General features: G+C 37.3%; 7 protein-coding genes across 9 annotated transcripts; 2 read left to right on the forward strand and 5 right to left on the reverse strand.

The window, feature by feature from the left end:
* Positions 1-208: 208 nt before the first annotated feature.
* LOC17884244 (oleosin GRP-17) lies at positions 209-1,141 on the reverse strand. Its single transcript, XM_006289227.2, has 2 exons — positions 846-1,141; positions 209-617 (listed from the first exon to the last, which is right to left on the reverse strand). The coding sequence occupies exons 1-2, from the start codon at positions 1,088-1,090 to the stop codon at positions 338-340; spliced, it is 525 nt and encodes a 174-aa protein (XP_006289289.1). The 5' UTR covers positions 1,091-1,141; the 3' UTR covers positions 209-337.
* A 3,652-nt stretch (positions 1,142-4,793) lies between these two features.
* On the reverse strand, positions 4,794-6,678 carry LOC17883501 (oleosin GRP-17). Of its 3 annotated transcripts, none has more exons than XM_023781225.1 (3): positions 6,145-6,678; positions 5,543-5,913; positions 4,794-5,407 (listed from the first exon to the last, which is right to left on the reverse strand). In XM_023781225.1, exons 1-3 carry the CDS (start codon positions 6,651-6,653, stop codon positions 5,049-5,051), a joined length of 1,239 nt encoding a protein of 412 aa, XP_023636993.1. In that variant the 5' UTR covers positions 6,654-6,678; the 3' UTR covers positions 4,794-5,048. The 3 variants fall into 3 exon arrangements, with proteins under 3 accessions (XP_023636993.1, XP_023636992.1, XP_006289379.1); XM_023781224.1 differs by having other exon boundaries at positions 4,794-5,512; XM_006289317.2 differs by having other exon boundaries at positions 4,794-5,913.
* Positions 6,679-8,022: 1,344 nt separating this feature from the next.
* LOC17882090 (uncharacterized transmembrane protein DDB_G0289901) lies at positions 8,023-9,474 on the reverse strand. The gene is made up of 2 exons (XM_006289887.2): positions 9,187-9,474; positions 8,023-8,958 (listed from the first exon to the last, which is right to left on the reverse strand). Exons 1-2 carry the CDS (start codon positions 9,441-9,443, stop codon positions 8,142-8,144), a joined length of 1,074 nt encoding a protein of 357 aa, XP_006289949.1. The 5' UTR covers positions 9,444-9,474; the 3' UTR covers positions 8,023-8,141.
* Positions 9,475-10,494: 1,020 nt separating this feature from the next.
* Positions 10,495-11,296, reverse strand: LOC17882061 (oleosin GRP-17). Its single transcript, XM_006289958.2, has 2 exons — positions 10,918-11,296; positions 10,495-10,831 (listed from the first exon to the last, which is right to left on the reverse strand). Exons 1-2 carry the CDS (start codon positions 11,151-11,153, stop codon positions 10,756-10,758), a joined length of 312 nt encoding a protein of 103 aa, XP_006290020.1. The 5' UTR covers positions 11,154-11,296; the 3' UTR covers positions 10,495-10,755.
* A 722-nt stretch (positions 11,297-12,018) lies between these two features.
* Positions 12,019-13,648, reverse strand: LOC17883151 (oleosin-B1). The gene is made up of 2 exons (XM_006286705.2): positions 13,309-13,648; positions 12,019-12,431 (listed from the first exon to the last, which is right to left on the reverse strand). The coding sequence occupies exons 1-2, from the start codon at positions 13,614-13,616 to the stop codon at positions 12,236-12,238; spliced, it is 504 nt and encodes a 167-aa protein (XP_006286767.1). The 5' UTR covers positions 13,617-13,648; the 3' UTR covers positions 12,019-12,235.
* A 2,108-nt stretch (positions 13,649-15,756) lies between these two features.
* Positions 15,757-16,346, forward strand: LOC17883524. Its single transcript, XM_006289577.2, has one exon. The coding sequence runs from the start codon at positions 16,017-16,019 to the stop codon at positions 16,344-16,346; it is 330 nt and encodes a 109-aa protein (XP_006289639.1). The 5' UTR covers positions 15,757-16,016.
* Positions 16,347-19,148: 2,802 nt separating this feature from the next.
* On the forward strand, positions 19,149-20,402 carry LOC17881298 (ethylene-responsive transcription factor ERF106). Its single transcript, XM_006288619.2, has one exon. It carries the CDS (start codon positions 19,590-19,592, stop codon positions 20,202-20,204), a length of 615 nt encoding a protein of 204 aa, XP_006288681.1. The 5' UTR covers positions 19,149-19,589; the 3' UTR covers positions 20,205-20,402.
* The last annotated feature ends 306 nt before the right edge of the window (positions 20,403-20,708 follow it).

Raw genomic sequence — 20,708 nt, forward strand, 5'->3', positions numbered from 1 at the left:
TTAAAAATTCGAAGTAAAACCTTGAATGCTAAATTTACATAATGATAACGTATAGCAGTGTTCATATACTTAAATAACAAAAGCAAACTCAACTATAAATCGTTATATCCTTTCAGGACAAATGTAATTAAGCGCTACCGCATTTATCCTATAAGTTAACAATTTTATCTCAGTCTTTATGTTTTTCTTTTCTTCCAGTATAAGCAGATTTAACATCACATATAAACATATGAAAGCTTTTATTTCATTTTAAGTATCTAGTCATAGAATTATGAATCAGTGCACACTGCACACTATATATATATGCTACATATTGGAACAACTTGACTAGTTTCTATTACCATGTAGGTGGTGTACTTCCGGCGGCAGGTGGAGCAGCTCCAGCCGCAGGTTTAGCAGCTCCGGCCGCCGGTGTACCTCCACCTGCGGCCCCAGGTATACCTCCAATTATACCTTTTAACCATGCTGGGACATTTCCAGAAAATGGTTTCCCGAATGTTCCAGAAAATGTTTTTCCTCCCCAAGATCCTCCATATCCACCAGAAATTGGCAATTTGAGTTGGGCTGATGGAGTTGAAGAGGTTCCTTCCGCATTCGGCTTTATTCCCGTCCTACGCCTACATATATACACAGAAGTGCGAACATATGTTAAAAACAAAATACGACTGAGATACATAATACGACCATCATTTAGTGTTGATTCGAAATATTTTTTTTATCTGATATAACGTCCAAAGCCTTGCCTAGAGGCTAATTTATATATGTATATGTATGAAGAGCTAGAAGCATAACTAAATCTTTGGGTGACTCATATGGTATTTGTTAAATTTTATTTAACGAGCCACCTGATGAGAGCAACAGCCATCGCTCCTAGGGCACCGCCGGCCGTGAACCCTGAGGTTAAGACAGCAGTAGCTATTGTGGCTGGTACGAGAATTGGACTGAATATGATAAAAAGTGGTGCGGTGACGGTTAATGCCGCCGCTGAACCAGCGAGTGTTACACCTGCCAAACCTAAGAAGACTATAGAGGCAACCGCAGCGATAACTACCTGAAAAACCTCCAACAATATGATGAGAAAAGAAAACATATTGGGATAGTTAAATTTTAAATTTGGATGATGAAGATAAGTTTTGCTGATTTCTTTCGGCTGATCATACTATATTATCGGATGGTTGGTTCTTAGGGGTCTTTACATGTAAAACGATGGGAGTAAATTAGAGATCTACGTCACGTCACATTTGCTTTCTTTTTCATCTCCTTTTTTTTTTTTCCTGTCATGCTTTTTGGACCTTCTTTTATTCTTGTGAAAGCTAAAGACATTAAGTGTCGTGTAGCAATTCATGTTTACGGTCGGTACATCCTAAAACTGGGTCTTGGAAAGATAATCCAAGGAGCGCGAGATTTTGCTGAAGTTTGATGGATACCATGCAGTTTGCTTGATGTTAGGGCCTTGATGCTTGCTGTAAATCTCTATCCAGCTCAATGGAAATATGGAATTGCAATATGTTGTAAAATATCGTATTATTGAATATTCACTTGGTAAGTTATATATTTTTCAACTCTCTATAAGTACTTTAGTGCGAGGATTTGTATAACCGTAGCGGTCACTGAAAATATATTCTTAAAAACTTAATACATATGATCGGTGACCAAAAAAAAAAATCTTAGTACATGATTCTTGAAAACCTAAACAACCGTCTCAAAAGACTTTATGAAACCGTCAAAAAAGAATTCATACCACATGTTTTTATTACCGTCTCACAAGCTCGATCTATTGTTTATTTTTGTAGTCAACAAGCCCAGACCTCTCTTGTTAGTTGAATTTTTGTCTGAATCAGATAAATCTATTGCAAAATAGAAAGTAACCAATAAAACATCCTCTTCTTTTTGTTATTTTTTTTTTTAGTCGGCCAACTGGTCTATTATATTAGATGTATGTTACATGAGAAGATACACATCAAAAAAAACAAGATACAACCATAGGAGTCTGATTCGTTCTATCTTCTCTAGCTAGCATGTCAGCTATTACATTGGCTTCTCTTCTTATAAATTTAAATTTGTAAGAGCCTTTTGCTAGCGCCAAGATATCTTCGATGTAGCTTTGAATTTCTGCAACTTCCTTAGCAGCATGCTCTCCATTTGTTAGCTGATCTAAGGACCTGTAAAGAATCTTTGAGTCTCCACAAAATATAACCGGGTAATAATTTAAACGCTTGACTTGAAGGATACCTTCCCGGAGTGCAATGGCCTCTGCTTCCAGCGCAGTCATTGTAGGGTCTATAGATGAGGAGCCCTTGATAAGGCATTTACCTTGATAGTTGTGCAAAGACCATCCGATTCCTGCTTTGTCAGTGGAGTTAATCCATGAACCATCTGTGTAACAAAAGTAAGAGTTAGACTGATCCATGGTTCTATGTAGAGATTGAGGATTGTTACTGTCTTTATGTTCCTGAGGCTTTCCATTGTAAGACTGGTTTAGACTGCTGGCTTCCTTCCACAATTTATAATCCATAATAGCTTGATGGATAATTGTTGGTATAGCCCATCTTTTGTTTCGGAATAAAATATCATTTCGAGCTTTCCATATGCGCCACCCAATGAAAGGAAATAGGCAGTCTGTTGGGGACTCACTCTCTTTCACATTGAGAAGGTCCTGGAAAATATCAAGAAGAGAAGATTTATGAACAAACTGACCTGGATTGATAGGAACAGGAGACAATTCCCAGATTTCTCTTGATACCCTGCAGTGAAAAAGTATATGCATGATAGATTCTTCAGCTTCACCACAGAAGTTGCATTCTTTCTGTATTTTTATATTTCTGAGAGCTAAGTTTCCAGTCACTGGAAGAGCGTTATGGAGAACTTTCCACCAAAAGTGTTTTATCTTCGGTGGTACATGAAGAGACCATATAAATTTCCAAACTTTGATGACCAATCGAGAAGGTTCAGAGAGCTCTCTGGTAAGCTGATGGTATCCTGATTTGACTGTGTAATATCCATCCTTTGTAAAGATCCAGACAGGGACATCAGGACTCTTGATTAAACGCGGCCTAACTTTCATGATATGAGAGATATCATCGGGATGAACTGTTTGTTGTAGCTTATGAGGACACCAATTTGATGAGTTCGGTGTGAGAAGGCTTGAAACAGTCAAATAGTGTTCTTCCTGATGATTAACACTTCTTGCTGGGCGAGGAGGATTATCTAGCCAAGGGTCACGCCAGATTCTGACTGTTTCACCATCACCAATTCTCCATTTTAAACCTTGTTTGATCAGCTGCAGGCCTTGTAAGATACTTCTCCAAGCATGGCTAGGCCTATGTCCCAAAGTAGCATCCATTAAACCAGTGTTGGAAAAGTATTTTGCTTGGAGGACTCTTGTCAAGAGAGATTGAGGCTGTTTTAGCATTCTCCAAGCTTGCTTTGCTAACAAGGCAATATTAAAATGGTGAAGATCTCTGAACCCCAAACCTCCATATTGCTTCAACTTTGTTATTTTACTCCAGGCTACCCAAGGAATTTTGTGTTTGTCCTTGATACTTGACCACCAAAATTTCCTGATATGTCCTGTCAATTCAGAAGTGATTCTTTTAGGTAACAGGAAACATGACATTGTGTAAGTGGGAAGAGCGGTAGCCACAGCCTTAATCATTACTTCTTTTCCCCCTGGTGATAGAAACTTAGAATACCAGCTTTCTAACTTATTTTGCAGTTTCTGACAGATATATGAAAATGTATCTTTCTTACTTCTACCCATTGCTTCAGGCAAACCCAAGTATCTTCCAAATCCCCCAGTCTTAAGGATACCTGTGTGGTGTTTAATACAATCCTGAAGATTGGTATCTACTTTCTTACCAAACAGTATGGCCGATTTCTGGAAGTTGATATGTTGTCCTGAAGCTGAGGCATATAATTTGAGAATTTCCAAGATTCTTTTGCATTCCTCTTCATTAGCTTTACAAAAGAGAAGAGAGTCATCAGCAAACAGCATATGAGAAATTTTTGGTCCACTTCTACTGGCTTTGAAGCCATGAATATTGTTACTTTTGACAGCTGTTGAAAGAAGAGATGAAAGCCCCTTTGTACAAAGCAAGTAAAGATATGGTGAAAGAGGGTCACCTTGTCGTATGCCTCTTTGGGGGATGATTTTCTTGGAAGGAGAGCCGTTAACAAGGACTGAATATGATACTGTAGTGATGCACTTCATGATCCAGGAGCACCACTTTTCTGCAAAACCCAAACGTTTCATAACAGCCTCAATATAGTTCCATTCCACTTTATCAAAGGCTTTTGCAATATCCAACTTTATAGCCATGTAAGGAGTTTTTAAGTTCTTAGTACGAAGAGAATGGAGGAGTTCATGAGTGACAATAATGTTATCAGTTATGAGTCTGCCTGGAATAAAAGCTGTCTGAAACTCTGATATCAGAGAATGTAACCAAGGCTTGAGTCTTTCAGCTAGGATTTTAGATATCAACTTATATGCTATGTTGCATAAGCTAATTGGTCTAAAATCCTTAACTTGAGTTGGGGATTCTACTTTTGGAACAAGGCAGATGTGGGTGTGATTCAACTGTGGATCTAAATATCCAGTTTCAAAGAAGTAGGTAATGAACTTGATCACACCTGATTTTATAGCATTCCAATGGTATTTGTAGAACCCTGCATTTAGTCCATCAGGTCCTGGTGCCTTGTCTACACTCATATGGTATTTGTTAACAGCCATGAATTCTTTCAATTTAAATTTTATTCGTTTAACTATATATAATAGTTTGCTTCGTTACAATTAATTAATAGAAGTAAACTCTACAACAGATTTTTTTTTAAGAAGAATGGAATGAAGTGTTACCACATTATTAATATTATTAGAATAAATATTGTCTTATAGTATTTCCTTTTTTTTTATCTTTATAATCAGATTCAACATTACATATAAAATATAAAACGTTGTAGACGGCTTTTCTTGTTTTAATTTGCCAGTCATAAAATTCTTGAACTAATGCACAATGATCTGCTTAATGTTGGAATAGCTCGATCAGTGTCCTTTACTCCTCCACGAAGCTACCTCGACCTCCGGACATACCCCCACTTCCGTGTTTACCTTTGCTTTTACATCCTCCACCTCCGTGTTTACTTCCTCCACTTCCAGACATACTTCCTTCACTCCCAGACATACTTCCTTCACTTCCGGACATACCTTTTTTACTACTTTTACTTTTTAGACCTCCGGATTTATGTCCTCTACTTTTGGATTTACCTCCTCTACCTCCGGACATACTACCTCCTCTACCTCCGGACATACTTCCTCCGGACATACTTCCTCCAGACATGCTTCCTCCAGACATACTTCCGCCAGACATGCCTCCTTCACTTCCGGACATACCTCCTTCACTTCCGGACATACCTCCTTTCTTTCCAGATTTACTCTTTATCTTTCCAGATTTACCTCCTAGACCTCCAGATTTACGTCCTCCACCTTTGGATTTACCTCCTCCACTTCCGGACATACCTTCACTCCCAGACGACATACCTCCCTCACTTCCGGACATACCTCCGGACATACCTTTTTTACTTTTTGATTTACTTTTTTTACATTTTTTATCTTCAGATTTATGTCCTAATTTACTTTTAGATTTACCTCCTCGGCCACCAGACATACCTTCATCCCCGGACGACGAAGATGAACTTTCTTCACTTCCAGATTTACCTTTGCCACCTGCCATTTTACCTAACACAGGGATCTTCTTACACCATTCTGGCAGCTTAAGCTTATCTTTAGAAATTTTTGACTTCAACTTCGGTTTTGCCTTTTTCTTGGACTTGAAGGTCAGAGATAGCGCTCCTCCACCACCAGTCGGTGGAAGTCCTCCCGGAGGTGGATTATCCTTCGGCTTTACTCCCATCCTACGCCTAAATCACACCCAAAAAAAAAGAGTGCATATAAGTACGTCGGAGATACTGTAAGAAAACTCACGATGTCCAATATATTTATTAATTACATTGACAACTTTTAAAATGGTGTTTTCAAAAAGGGAAAACACATTGTGACAGAAATTATAACTTACTAAGTATTTTATATGCATATGAATAATATATAAACATAAACCGCGAGTGATCTCAATATAATTTGTCTAATCTTACTTAATGAGCCACATGATGAGACCAATGGCCGTCGCTCCAAAGGTGCCACCGGCCGTGAACCCTGTGGTTAAGACAGCCGTGGCTAACGTAGCTGGTACAAGAACGGGGCTGAATATGATGAAAAGCGGTGTGCTTATGACTAATGCCACGGCAGAACCGGCGAGGGTTACACAGGCGAAGCCTAAGAAGATTACGGAGGCCACTGAAGCAATAATGATCTTAATAACCTCCAACAATGGCATGAGAAAAGAGAACATATGGAGAAAAGATAGCTTTCTCCCTTCTCTCTCTGACAGATTCTCAGCTGATGATTGTTTTTGTGACAGAGACTGAGCTGATGACGGGTTTTGTGGCAGAGACAGAAAAGGAAACTTTCTGCCCTCTCTCATTGACAGAGACTGAGCTGATGATGGGTTCTGTGGGAGAGACAGAAAAGGAAACTTTCTGCCCTCTCTCATTGACAGAGACTGATGAGCTGATGATGGGTTTTGATTAAGTTCTTCGCTCATCTTTTCTGATCGAATTGTTGTGTGTTTGTTGATGGGAGGAGACTGAGAGGGATTTTATATGAAGGAGTTGTGTGGTCTGCTACGTGCACGGTACACATGCATGCTCCATGCAAAACGATGGGAGTGAACGAAGACTTACGCTACGTCACGTCACATTTTCCTCTTCTTTATTATCTCTCTTTTCTTTGTGTGTGTTTGTGTACGCGTTTGGTTTGTCATGTTTCAAAAGTTAAGAGTTTGTCATGTGTTTTAGGCCTTCTTTTTTTAATTTATTCTTTATTGGAAAAAAAAAAAAAAACTCAACTGTTCATTATATTGCTTTATGATATATCAAAGCGTGGAGAAGGTTTGTTATTACTTTTACTTTTCAGCCATATACGTATATGAGACGATTTAATACTATCTTTTAGAAACGGCTAAAGTTAGAAGAAGAGTTTTGCTTAAAATCTATTTTGATAGTTTTCCCGAACAAAGTTTAACAATGTTTGTTTTCTACTTAGCAAAAAAAAAATGTTTGTTTTCTAACTTATCAACTCACAGCTTTTTTTTTTTTGCGAAAAATTTGGAACCCAATCTTAAAATTACTTCTACTACTCATGAAATTCAACTGAGATTCTCTTGACTCCATACTCTCCAAATCCAGTAACCGTGAACAAGATTATCCAATCATGGTTAGATGTGGGAAGACGATCATGTTATCAGAATTTTGTTGAACTAGAGTCTTTTCAGGGGAATGACATGATCCGCTGATGATAACGTGTTTTATTAAACCCATTGTACTGAAAAAGGTTTGGGTTTCGATCGGTTAACGCTAACCGGGTACTATTTTTTCTTCTAAAGTTGGTCCAATTTATCTTGAAGGTTGTATTAAAATTGTCTTTCAATAACTTCAGTTTCGTGTTTTTTATAGTTTATCAGTAAATAAAAAGAGAGGCGAAAGTATCCCAATCTTTTGAAAAACTAATACGAACAATATCCAACTAACATGTCTAATTATTTATGTTCACGATACAGTTTATAAGAAATTTATGATTATACAGCGCAAAGAATGAAAAATCAATGGTTTTAGGCTAAAACGAGATTAGCAATATTTAAATAACATAAGTTTTTTTACTAGTTAAAATAGTATTAAGTTCAATTTGTAATTTAAAGAAAACAAAGAAAGAGTATGTTTCCACTTAAACAAGTCTTCTTAGCTATGTTTCCACTTAATGGAGGTGCAACAATTCCAATATCGCATGACTCCATCATCCTCATAGATATATACAATTGCTTTCATTAACTTGGATCCAGTCTCATTCATGTACGTATATGTTAGTTCCTATGAGGCGATGAATTCCTTCACTTAAACAAATTATAATGTATATAATGAATGCGTGCATTGTTTTATAGCATAGATTAATAGAAATGATATTTGAGACATTAATAGGACATTAGGTTTGATTTATGAGAACCAACAACTAAGTTTCAGTTTGCTACATATCATCCTTATGAGCACCCCCCTGTTTTCTTTCCGGGTGCTTTCCCTGATTTATCTCCCTTCTCTCCTCCGGATTTATCACACTTCGCTCCTCCGAGTTTATCTCCCTTTGTTCCTCCGGATTTATTTCCTTTCGTTCCTCCAGACTTATCTTCCTTTGTTCCTCCAGATTTACCAGCCTTAGTTCCTCCGAGTTTATCTTTCTTCGCTCCTCCAAGTTTACCACCCTTCGTTCCTCCAAGCTTTTCTCCTTTCGCTCCTTCAGATTTATCACCCTTAGTTTTTCCGGACTTACCACCTTTCGCTCCTCCGAGCTTATCTTTCTTCGTTCCTCCAGATTTACCACCCTTTGCTCCTCCGGATTTATTTCCCTTCGCTCCTCCAGATTTAGTTCCCGGCACTCCTCCCAACGCTCCTCCAGGTGCTGCTCCTCCCAATGTTTCTGATGACGCTCCACTCGACGCTCTTCCCAATGATCCTGATGACGCTCCTCCTGATGCTCCTGATGATGCTCCACCTAACGCTCCTCCCGATGCTCCTGATGACGCTCCACCTGACACTCCTCCTGATGTTCCTGATGACGCTCCTCCCGATGCTCCTGATGACGCTTCACCCGATGTTCCTGATGACGCTCCACCCGACGCTCCACCTGATATTCCTGATGACGTTCCTCCCGGTATTCCTGATGACGCTCCACTTGATGCTCCTGCTGATGCTCCTCCCGATGTTCCTGCTGATGTTGCTCCCGATGCTCCTGGTTTATCTGCTTGGGTTGGGGCTCCCTTTGGAGCTGGATTGTTCTTTGGTTTTACTCCAATCCTATGTCTACATCACACAAACAAGTGCATATAATTCAAACTATTTAGAAAATTTTGAGCTGAAAACATGCTATATGCAGGTTCGTTGTAGATGAACATGCATGCTTTATAAAACTTGAATAAAAATAGACGTATATGATATACGTGAAAGAATAATATATAAGCATAAATCTCGAGAGGCTTCGATAGGGTTTCGTCGAAGGAAAATATTATAGTTTAAATGAATAAATTTTACTTGAAAAGCCAATATACGAGAGCAGATGCCGTCAGTCCGAGAGCGGCAGCGCCAATAATCCCACCGAGTGCGAGAGTAGTGGTTATAGTGGCTGGTACGAGAATGGGACTAAAGATGAGAAAAAGGGGTGTAGCTATGATGAGTCCCACAACTGAGGCGCCGAGGGTTATACCAGCGAACACTAAGAAGACTACAGATGCTATGGCAGCGATAACCACCTGAACAACCTGTACAACTGGGATGAGAAACGAGAACATTTTGTGAGTCACGTTTGATCTCTATGGTTGCTACTCTAACTCTACTCGTATGGTTGTGGAAAAATGGAGGGCTTTTATGAAAAGAGCCTTGGGGGTGTACGTGCACGGTACAGTACGCATGCATGCTCCGTGCAAAACGATCGACATAAATAGGGATCCACGTCACGTCACACCAAATTTGCTTCTACTTTTCTTTGTGTGAGTTTTACTTGTAATTTTGTACGAGGAGTTTTCTATATATCTAATGTATGATAAAATAAAATTAAGAAGTTACATGGTCCGGCTCAGGTCCATTGTTTTAATCAAAGCCTAATTACAAGCAATGACCCGAAAAATTGACCTTTGAGGATGAGTGGAATTGTCCGTAGCAAAGCGACTTCTCACATTCTCGGAAGCTCTGATTACTCCACAAAACTTCTCACTTCATCATTTGGTTCAAAGACTTTTTTTCTGTTTTGATGAAAATTGGTATGGACACTTCGAAGTTCGAACAACTCAAACTTAGTCACAATTTGTCAATTTACATTTTGTTCACACTTAATTTGTTTTTTTTTTGTTAACCACTTAATTTGTTTTTATTATTATTATGCTTGACTAAACATTTAATTTTTCTTTAGTTATCGTATTTTTTTATTATTTTTTGTTTCCCTTGAAATCAAATAATCTTCTGAAATTAAAAAAAAAAAAACGATTAACAAGTACAAAAGTAAACTCAAATGTTGTGTTTGATTTTATTGTGATGAAATATCAAAGCTTGATTTGTAGTTTTGTGTAAATAGCTGTTTTCTTTAATTTCATTGCATCATACTTCGTTTTACCCACCAAAAAAAAAAAAAAAAGTTTTTGTTTTCTCTTTTTGCCGTAAGAATGGCTTTTGTTTAGCTCATACGCATGCAATTACCGAGTGATATGGTTAAGGAGATAATCCGCAGTGACGGTTTTAAATATATATATTCCAAATCTCCTCATTTATTGGTATTAGATATATACGACCCTTGCATGTACCAGCGATTTAGCGCAGATATGTCAAGTGCCCTCGAAATTTCATAAGTATATGGCAATATTCTCAATGATATTACTTCATTACAAACAATAAAAATGGGTACATTTATTATACTTCTTTTGTAACATTCGATATACATCAATGGAATGACACTGGAGATATCCCGGGGGTAACGTAACTAGTATTTTATTAAAAGAGAAGATGGGTAAGTTTTTATTTTATTTATGGAACCCAGGCTAGTAATTAAGTATGACCACGTTACGTTCCTCCATATGATATATAGCATCCGTTATTAGGAAACGCCTAATCCTATTTTCCCGATGATGCTGGACTAGACGGTGGCGTCAATCCGGGAATTTTTGGCAGATCCTTCCCTGTGCGTTTCCTACACACAATTATATATTTTCTGATTATTAAAAAGTTCGTTGAGTCGCAAAAGTAAATTTGAATAAGAGTAAACCAATAGTATACTTGTAGAGCCACGCAAGGATGGTGAGAGCCGTGGCACCAAAGGAACCGGAGGCTGTGAAACCTGAAGCTAGCAATGTAGTGGCTATAGTGGCTGGCACGAGAACCGGACTGAAAATGACAAAAAGCGGTGTGCTTACGACTAATGCAACCACTGAGCCGCCGAGGGTTATACCGGCGAATGTCATAAGAGCTAGTGCAGCCGCGGCAGCGAAAACCGCCTGAACGATCTCAAACATCTTTTGGATGATCAAGTTATACGGCTGGGATTTCTCTCTCTGGTCGAAAGGTTTGTGATTTGGTGGTGCGAAGAAGTGGGGTTTTATCAAGAACTAGTGGAAGTCTACGTGAACGCGACGCTACACATTCATGCTCCATGCAAAACGATCTGAATGAAAATGGAAATTTTGTTACGTCACGTTGTCTCTTTTTTTTTTTCTTGTTTCTGTAAGTTGTCACGGTTTTTGGCCTTTTTCCTAATTGATTATCGTATCCCTCTTTTTAAAAAAAAGTGGAAAATACAAACTTAAATTTGGGAATTTATTAAGGAACCATCAAAATTCGTGACTATTACTTTTTTTATAAGTAAATTTGTTACCAAAAAATCCCATAATCAGAGTTCTTCGTTCATAAAAGGAAAAAAATATATTGAATACCGCGTATCGACAAATATTAGTATGAATGAATGATAGGTCATTTCCAATTGTAACAGAAACAAGTGTTACAACAATTTTTTTTGTTATTTAGTAGATTAATACAAAAATTAAGAAAAGTGCAAAAAAAATAAAAATAAACTTCGAACGAAATTTTTATTTTAGCTAATTGTGGCTCTTATAACCGAATATATGACAAAGTTTTGTAACTGATTCGATTTAAAGTACTTGATTACAAGATGAAGGATGAAATCGAATACGTTAAATGCTTATTATTAGCGGAGAGTTCATGTCAGTGCCAGGGACTAATTGTTCGGTTGTTCCAGAGTATGCAGTGGTCAGAGCTTAGACTGTTTTCGATTTTTCCCTTGACGGAGCGGAAACGACAACAACGGATCGCTGCTTATGTAGACTAACTCAAAATATTCATCTAAGGTTTATATCAGCGATATATCATATACAAACCTCGTTGTTTTAATTAAAAATATTATACAGCAAACATGAATACTTATGTTATTGTGTCTGTAGCACGGCGTGCGTTAATAGAAATGACATTTGAGAAATTTAATTTCATCAGCACGTAATTAATATGTAGCAACAAAAAGAAACTGGATAAATTATATTTGAATTATGGAATTTCAGTATAATCCTTTGTTAATGTCCTTGACTTATTTGCCCGCTTTAGCTGCCGGTTTTTTTGCCGCCGATTTTTTAGATGCCGATTTTTTAGCTGCTGGGGCAGCTCCACCTCCCGCATCTCCACCTTCTGCTGGGGCTGATCCACCTGATGCAGCTCCACCTGATGCAGCTCCACCAGCCGGTGTCAACCCTGGAATCTTTGGCGGGTCTTTACCCGTAAATCGCCTAGACACAAAAACAAAAGCCAAGTTCTTAAAAGTTGTGGTAACATAGTTTTCGTACTTCGGCCTCAAAGCTGTTCGCCACCAAGCAGCTTAATATTTGAACGAGACTTTGTTGATACATAAAAACGTTTATAGCAACGCCTAGATGAAAGCTCCAAACAGTAAATGCAAAAGAAAAAAGGATAGATAAGTATAATGTGAAAAGTTCAATTACTTAGTGGAATTTTATAGTTAATTCATATTAGTTTGTCCCATGCACCAAAAAAAGTTCATTTTAGGTTTGTTTCTAAAGAAATGATCATTTCCCCATAACTTTTCATTATAATAGATCAACTTTGAAAGTTTTGGATCTTTGGTATGTAAATTTTCATAGTGCGTGAACCAATCTTTCCATAATTACGTTTATGACGTAAATCACTTCTGAGTATCTTTGTAGCCACTACATTATACCAACTACTTGTTCAAATTAACGGAATATTTTATAAATGTTTTTTCCGTCCAAAATGATTTTCTTGAAAGACATAACCATTTTGTTCAAAAAAAAAAAAAAAAGACATAACCATTTTTTTTTTTTGTGAAGTTAGACATAATTACCAGTTGCACTTGTAAATATAGTTCACGTTTTAAATAATTATATGTCTACGCTCCTGTATAATCCATTTATAAATATGCAGCCACAAATCATACACTGCAGAGGTTAATTAATCAGTCTATGGTCTCACCTAATCTATAGTTTAACCTTATATATTTATAATAAAAATATAATCATCATCAAGATAATAGATTAGCGTCAACTATATTAAAGTTTAAAATATTGCGCGCATGCATACGTATTAATAATAAAAGCGAATGTGTTTAGTGGGTGAAGAGGTAATTACTTGTAGAGCCACATGAAGATGGTGAGAGCCGTCACACCTGAGCCGCCTCCAGCCATAAAACCCGAAGCAAGAACAGTGGCGGTAATACCCGCTGGAACGAGGACCGGGCTGAATAGGAGGAAGAGCGGCATGCAGGCGACGGACGCCACGGCACAGCCGGTTAGAGATAGACCGGCCAGCAACAAGAGGAATATTGCGGCTTGTGTGGCCAAAACAGACGTCATAACACCTTTAATCGTCGGCCTTTGGGTTCGTACTACTACTCTCTCGCGTTTTTTCTTGCCGAACAACAGTTTTAGGATTGACATTGTCGCTTGATCGGATGATGATGACTGTGGGATTTCACGAATTTGGGAGAGTGGATTTTAATAAGAAGAGAGAGAGAGAGAGAGTGGTGTGGTCTACGTGCACGGCTCGTGCTTACCTCATGCGAAACGATGCGAGTGAATGTGTTGAGCTCTACGTCACGTCAATGCCTCTCTTTTATTTGTCACATTTTCTTGGCCTCTTTTTCTTTTTCCTCTGTTTTCTCATAAAATTTCGAATGAATTATAATGGAAGTCATTTTGATTCGGTTTGAGTATATCTTTCGTTTGATTCAGTTATATTTGATTTGATGTGTTTTTGTTAAAGTTTGTTTCGGACCAAATTTTGACATAAAGAAAATAAGGACCAAATTTCATTAAATATTCTTGGTTTTTTAATTAATTAATTTATATATTTTTTTTGGTGAAACATTGAATGTTCTTGTTAAGTGGCTTTATTTAATTGTATTTGTAGAGAACCAAGTGGTGGTGAGACTGTGCATCCGTATGGCAATAAAACGATGCTAAACTATTATGTACCAAATGATATGAAACTCGCATAAGGGAAATTACTCGATTGCTCTCAAACAGGGCGATTAGAATCTTCAATATACAGAATAGGATGATTTCGAGACCCGATAATTCGACTGTGATATCATGTTGACAAAGATTTTTACATCAATAATTAAGATATTTGAGCATTTTAGTTTCATCAATAACACTTAATTAGTATTTTTCTACCAAACAAAAAAAAAACACAAAATTAGTATTTAATGAAAAAGGTTGATTAATAATTTCTGTGATGATTATCTATTATAATTTTCCTTATTAATCCCTTAGATGCCAGTTTTCCATTCTTGTTTTTTTTTCCTTGTTCATTTTTTCGGTTTAGCTTTCGGTTTTGCTGTTGGTTTAGCTTTTGGTTTAGCTGCCGGTTTAACGGCTGGTTTTGTTGCTGATTTCGCTTTTGATTTAGCTTTTGGTTTAACTGCCGGTTTTGCTTCTGATTTTCCTTTCGGCTTAGTTGCTGATTTTGTTGTTGGTTTTGTTGCCGCCTCTGCTGTTGGTTTTGCTGATGGTTTTGATGTCGGTTTAGCTTCCGGTTTAGTTGGTGGCTTTGCTACCGTTTTAGCTGATGGTTTAGATGTCGGTTCAGTTGGTGGTTTAACTACCGTTTTAGTTGATGGTTTAGTTCCTGGTTTTGATGTCGGTTTAGCTGGTGGCTTAGATGTTGGTTTTTCTGTCGATTTTGATGTTGGTTTAACTCGTGGCTTCGCTACTGATTTTTTTTTGGCTTAGATGTTGGTTTGGATGTTGGTTTAGTTTTCGGTTTAGATATCGGTTTTATTGCCGATTTACTTGTCGCTTTAGCTGTTGGTTTAGTTGTCGGTTCATCTGGAATGGCACCTCCAGCTGGTGCGGCTCCACCCGATGCATCTCCAAACGGTATGTCTCCAATCGGTGGTGCGGCTCCACCCGATGTGGTTCCAACCGGTGCGGCTCCAACCGGTGATGTTCCACCGGATGTATCACTAACTGGTGTGGTTCCTCCAACTTATGAGGCTCCAACCGGTTCGGCTCCTCCTGGGGCGGTTCCAACCGGTGGGGCTTCAACCGATGCACTTCCAACTGGTGCGGCTCCACCCGATGCATCTCCAACCGGTGCGGCTCCAACCGGTGTAGCTCCATCTGGTGTAGTTCCACCCGGTACATCTCCACTCGGTGCATCTGCTCCACTTGGTATCAATCCTGGAATTTTTGGTGGGTCCTTCCCAGTAATTTTCCTAGACACAATTGAATATACATGCATGGTTATCAAAATCAGGTTACCAACGTTTAGTAACTTGGCTCAAAATTGTTCGCCACCTAACAACTTTAACTATAATCTGTACGAGACTGTATTTATGACAATGCACACAGATAGATGCTCCAAATGGCAATTGAAAACAAAAATTGGACGATATAAAACGAAAGTTCGATGATTGTGTTTTATTTCCATATATATTTACCTGATTCCTCCATAACTTGTTTTTTAAAGTCGCATAATTTATTTATAGTAAGCCTAATTTTGTTTTTCTCTAGCGAGTTACATTTTATTTCCAGTAGCTTGTACTATAATAAATGGATAATTTTCTTAAAGTTCTTAACCTTTGCTTCATAATTTAATGGTGTTTGGTGTGATCATATATATGCTTTATCATTATTTAAGACATAAAATCATCCCTCCCTGTATCTTGAACTTATGATCTTGAGTATATTCGGAACCACTAGCTATGTTAATAACACTAAATTTTTAAGAAATAAAATTACTTGTAGAGTCACATTAAAACCAGATACTCGCATTTGCTAATATAATGAATGTGTTTGTGAGTCAGTGTTAATTACTTGTAGAGCCAAATTAAGATGGTGAGAACGGTCACACCCGAGGTGCCTCCGACCATCAAACCGGAAGCAAGAACAGTGGCGGTAATACCGGCCGGTACGAGAATCGGGCTGAATAGGAGGAACAGCGGCATGGAGGCTGCCACGGCTGTGCCAACTAGGGATAGACCGGCCAGTAACAAGAGGAACACTGCGGCTGTGGTGGCGAAAAAAGCCGTCATAAGACCCTTAAGCGTCGGCCTTTTGGTTCGTACTATTACTTTCTCGCGTTTTTTCTTTCGGAACAACATTTTTAATGGCCAGAGGAAAATTATAATACTTGTTTTATCGGATGGTTGTGGGATCTCATGAGTTATGAGAATGGATTTTATGAATAGAGAAATTATAGATGGATGGTCTACGTGCACGCAACGGCACGTGCTTACCCCATGCGTAACGATGCGAGTGACTGTTGAACTCTACGTCACCTCGATGCCTCTTCTTCTTCTTCTGTTGGGTACGTTGCCACATTTTTTGGGCCTTTATTCTCTTTTTTTCTCTGGCTTTCTTGTAAGATAGTTGTGGGTATTTTGGTTTACTTTCGGATTTTGTTTGACTAGTTTAGTTTTCCATAATAGTATATGTTTTGAATTACAAGTGTTATACCACAAAGTCAAATTTGATTTGGTTAGAGTTAGATTCTGGTGTGGTTTTGATAAAGTTTGTTACGTTTGTAGCTTACATGTGTTTAAATTTCCATATGGTAAGTAGTCTAGCTAATTGAACTGTTAAGGTTGAGTGGTTAAGTAAAAAGGCTTTGATCAGAATCATCATTCTTTTTTTTTTTGCTTTTACTCAGAATGATCAGGCTTTGATCAGAATCATCATTCATAAACCACATAGAACATAACAGATGATAGATCATATTACCAAAGAAAATAACTTCATTAACTGTGAAGTGAATAAAGAATCAAATGCTTTAAGAACAAATCCATAAACCAAAATCAAAACTCCTATTAGTAATCCCTTTCAACAAAATGAAAAATTACAGAATCAGTAAGCTTCTGTCAATGTTCATGTTCCACCACCCAGAAGCTTTTACTTTCGTTCTCAACTGGCTTTAGCTATATGAACAAAAAATGTTTGTGTCTATAAGAGGAAGAAACAAAAATAAAAAGTTTTTCCAAATCATTTCACTTCCATTGTTTGAGAATTCAGCCGAAATTTTCATACTTTTGTTCACAATTGGAGAGAAGAAGACGAAAAGTTAATAATAATACAAATAGGAGAGGAGGAGCATCACTACTATTTCATTTTTTTCAGCCAATCAGAAGGCTCTATTTCATACCCACTCGCACAAAGTGCGCGTTGTGCGAGTGTATGCAATTCCTGTGGACTATATAACCCCCAAAATCGTGCCTATTTGATTCAACGCACTTATTTCTGAAAAACTCATCGCGTGACTTTTTTTTAACTTTTTTTTTCCTCAAAACCTTATTTTATTTCCAATGTAAACCGAACCAACATTAATCGTAATTTCCAATGTAAACCGAACCAAAATTAATTGGAAATATAAAACCGACCAAAATTAATTGATTTATACAGTAACTTGTAGTAAATCAAAGTTCCTGTCACTCGAAGTTGCATAACTTAAGAAAGAAAAATATGCAGAACAGAGAGAAACATACACTGCATCTCTTTATGCTCTGTGTTAACACATATAAAACCCATTTCGATCAAAAACTTTTTTAACAGTTATCATCGATTGGGAGCAAGTCAGTGTAGAGCTCTCCATAGAATCTAGTCACAAGATACAATATAGGGCTATTCAGGTTCTTCCAATAATAGGCCTATTCAGGTTTTCTATATATATATATGTATTTTATTGCTGTATTCCATATAAGACCCTTTTATGATATTTTACTTGCAAAAAAAAGAAGTACATTATTATTTTGTTCTACCTGAAGCTACTTACAAAAATTAATAGTCTAGGTAACGATATTCAATTATGAACATAAAAAAGGTGATTAAGATATCATTGAGATCCAATAATGGATGATGGCGCAAATAAGACATCCCTCCAAACCAATCATCATATATATTGTATGTTCTTATTTTGTGTATAATATTTATGAAAAAGGAGGGTGTGGATTAGGTTTAACTGTTTGTGGAGTCCTCCTATACAAAATTAATTAACAATAACAAAAAAAAATCAAGTTGCTGCAAATCAGATCCCACAAGGAGAGAGAGGCCTACCAAGGTGAACAACTTGATTGTGCTGTCTAATTTTGCTCTTTTTATAATACAATACAATACATCTCTTTTGGGAATACACCTAGCTAGTTCATATGAGCTTTCGGAAGCCAATCCCAATGTGATACGTCGACGTTGTTTCTATTTCCCGAACTAAAAAAAGTATAAACTATTCATTGCCTAGCTAGTCTCTCAACAAATACTTTGTCCTTACTCTTTAATAATTTCATGTTTACAAAGAAATCAGTTTTAAATATAAAAAATTAATAATCACTATAATGAGTATCTCGATCTTTTATACTTAAAGGTCACAATTACAGAAAACCGAATTCACGTTCGTTATACAGCTATATTATGTATATGATTATTTGATCAAGTGCATGGTAACGGAGAGTTTCAAGATAAAAGTTGTAAAGTTGGGTAAGTACGGCTACCTAGTTCAAATCAATATTTTTACAAGTAATCCTTATGATATATATCAAATAATAAAAATTAACCTAAGTAAATGCATATTTAGTTGCTATCAAGGTTTGATTTTTGATGAATTTTTCTTTCACGTGCAAAGAATTTTTACGTTGGAAACACATCATAGCAACTTCATAGCGTGACTTGGTCTTATCTTTGAATATAAATTAAGAAGAGTGGAAATATGGAGTTCCAAATACAGTTTTTTAAATAATTTTTTTGTCTTTCATTTATTCTACTTCTACATAAGAAACAAAAAACAAGTAAGAACAAAATTACGTGACTTGGTGTAAAAACAGAAAATCTGTATTCGAAAGGAATATATCATCACTATGCATAATACCAATAATTATAATTTTCTAATATAAACAATAATAATAATGGGATATTAGGAAAAAGAAAAGAAAAATAAATACGCAATGCCGTTGAGAATCAATAATGGTTTTTTATTGTTATTTTAGGAGTCAGCATCAAGAGGTAAAAGACAAGCTGGGCATTAAAAATGAGAAGATTCATCAATCGTTAGAACCAAAATGTAAAAAAAGCTTTAGCTTTTGCTTTGGTTATAGTTTTTTGCAGTGTGGAAGTGTCACGTCACAGGTCACACACACAACAACTTGGGGTGAAGAAGGTCCTTGTAAAAAAGTTGGACGTTGTCTTCATAAATTTGTATTAATTGAATCATACTTATGGCCCATCTCTAAAAACCACTAAGAGAGCGACAAAACCAGAGTTTGTATCTGTCCCTACTCCATCCATGGCTGCTAAAACCTTGTGATTACCTTCTTGTCTCCTTCCTCTTCTCTTTCCCTCTTTTATATAACAACCAAACTATCAGAGCTTTTGTTCAATCATCACTTCTCTCTCTCTCTCTCTTTCCTCTGTCAAAAGAAAATCATGGCGACTATTGAGGAAAGCTCTGATTTGGAAGCTATGCAGAAGCATCTCTTTGAAGACTTTCTGGTATCTGATGGTTTCTTGGGAGATTTTGACTTTGATGCTTCTTTTGTCTCTGGACTTTGGTGTATAGAACCTCAGGTCCCTAAACAAGAACCTGATTCTCCAGTTCTTGATCCGGACTCTTTCGTCAACGAGTTTCTGCAAGTGGAAGCCAAATCATCACCAGAACTGAATACATCATCATCATCAACATACGAGACTGATCAGTGTGTGAAAAAGGCAGAGAGGTTTGAAGAAGAAGTGGAAACGAGACATTACAGAGGAGTGAGACGAAGGCCCTGGGGGAAATTTGCGGCAGAGATTCGAGATCCGGCAAAGAAAGGATCAAGGATCTGGCTTGGAACATTTGAGAGTGATGTTGATGCTGCAAGAGCCTATGACTGTGCAGCTTTCAAGCTCCGGGGTAGAAAAGCCGTGCTCAACTTCCCTCTTGATGCCGGGAAATACGAAGCTCCGGCGAATTCAGGAAGGAAAAGGAAGAGAAGTGATGCCCAGGAGGAGCTTCAAAGAACTCATAGCAACTCATCTTCATCGTCCTGTGATGCATTTTAACATTTTAAGAGTGTGAGCAGTTTCCTTAAGTTGTATAAATTAATTGCACAAAGGAACCGAACTGTGTAGATTAGTGTGCCTTGCAACAAATGTGTATGGCTGGATGTTCTGTTACTTCATGTCCCTAAGATTTACTTCTTATTGCTAAGATTGTTATTAAGTTCCATAACTCTAAATAATCTTAACTAGTGAGGTCAATGGTTCATGAAACAGTTAAGGTTTCAATCAGTCAATCACACACATAGAAACTTCACTGAAACAGCTTCAACAAGTGAGTGTACCTAATAATGTTCTCACAAGAGGAGAGAGTAAGGAGAATATCAAGATGGCAAAGGTGCATGAATGTAGTAGCAAATATTTGTCTCATAAGTTAGATACAAGTCAGCACCCATGGACCACACAAGCTACAGAGTACAGAGAGTTAAAAGAGAGATGCACAACTTGCAAGTGCTGCAGAATAAACAGAGCAGAGATATTTATCTAAAATATCTCCTTATCCTTGTT

Source organism: Capsella rubella, unplaced genomic scaffold (genome assembly GCF_000375325.1).
Source record: "Capsella rubella cultivar Monte Gargano unplaced genomic scaffold, Caprub1_0 scaffold_6, whole genome shotgun sequence".
In the NCBI taxonomy this organism is placed as follows: Eukaryota; Viridiplantae; Streptophyta; class Magnoliopsida; order Brassicales; family Brassicaceae; genus Capsella; species Capsella rubella.

Coding starts and splice junctions, on each gene's coding strand:
- LOC17884244 (XM_006289227.2), bottom strand. CDS start 1,090: ATGTTTTCTTTTCTCATCATATTGTTGGAGGTTTTTCAGGTAGTTATC. Junction 618..845: donor ATGGCTGTTGCTCTCATCAG/GTGGCTCGTTAA, acceptor GTATATATGTAG/GCGTAGGACGGGAATAAAGC.
- LOC17883501 (XM_006289317.2), bottom strand. CDS start 6,653: ATGAGCGAAGAACTTAATCAAAACCCATCATCAGCTCATCAGTCTCTG. Junction 5,914..6,144: donor CTCATCATGTGGCTCATTAA/GTAAGATTAGAC, acceptor GGTGTGATTTAG/GCGTAGGATGGGAGTAAAGC.
- LOC17882090 (XM_006289887.2), bottom strand. CDS start 9,443: ATGTTCTCGTTTCTCATCCCAGTTGTACAGGTTGTTCAGGTGGTTATC. Junction 8,959..9,186: donor CTCGTATATTGGCTTTTCAA/GTAAAATTTATT, acceptor TGTGTGATGTAG/ACATAGGATTGGAGTAAAAC.
- LOC17882061 (XM_006289958.2), bottom strand. CDS start 11,153: ATGTTTGAGATCGTTCAGGCGGTTTTCGCTGCCGCGGCTGCACTAGCT. Junction 10,832..10,917: donor ATCCTTGCGTGGCTCTACAA/GTATACTATTGG, acceptor AATTGTGTGTAG/GAAACGCACAGGGAAGGATC.
- LOC17883151 (XM_006286705.2), bottom strand. CDS start 13,616: ATGTCAATCCTAAAACTGTTGTTCGGCAAGAAAAAACGCGAGAGAGTA. Junction 12,432..13,308: donor ATCTTCATGTGGCTCTACAA/GTAATTACCTCT, acceptor TTTTGTGTCTAG/GCGATTTACGGGTAAAGACC.
- LOC17883524 (XM_006289577.2), top strand. CDS start 16,017: ATGGTGAGAACGGTCACACCCGAGGTGCCTCCGACCATCAAACCGGAA.
- LOC17881298 (XM_006288619.2), top strand. CDS start 19,590: ATGGCGACTATTGAGGAAAGCTCTGATTTGGAAGCTATGCAGAAGCAT.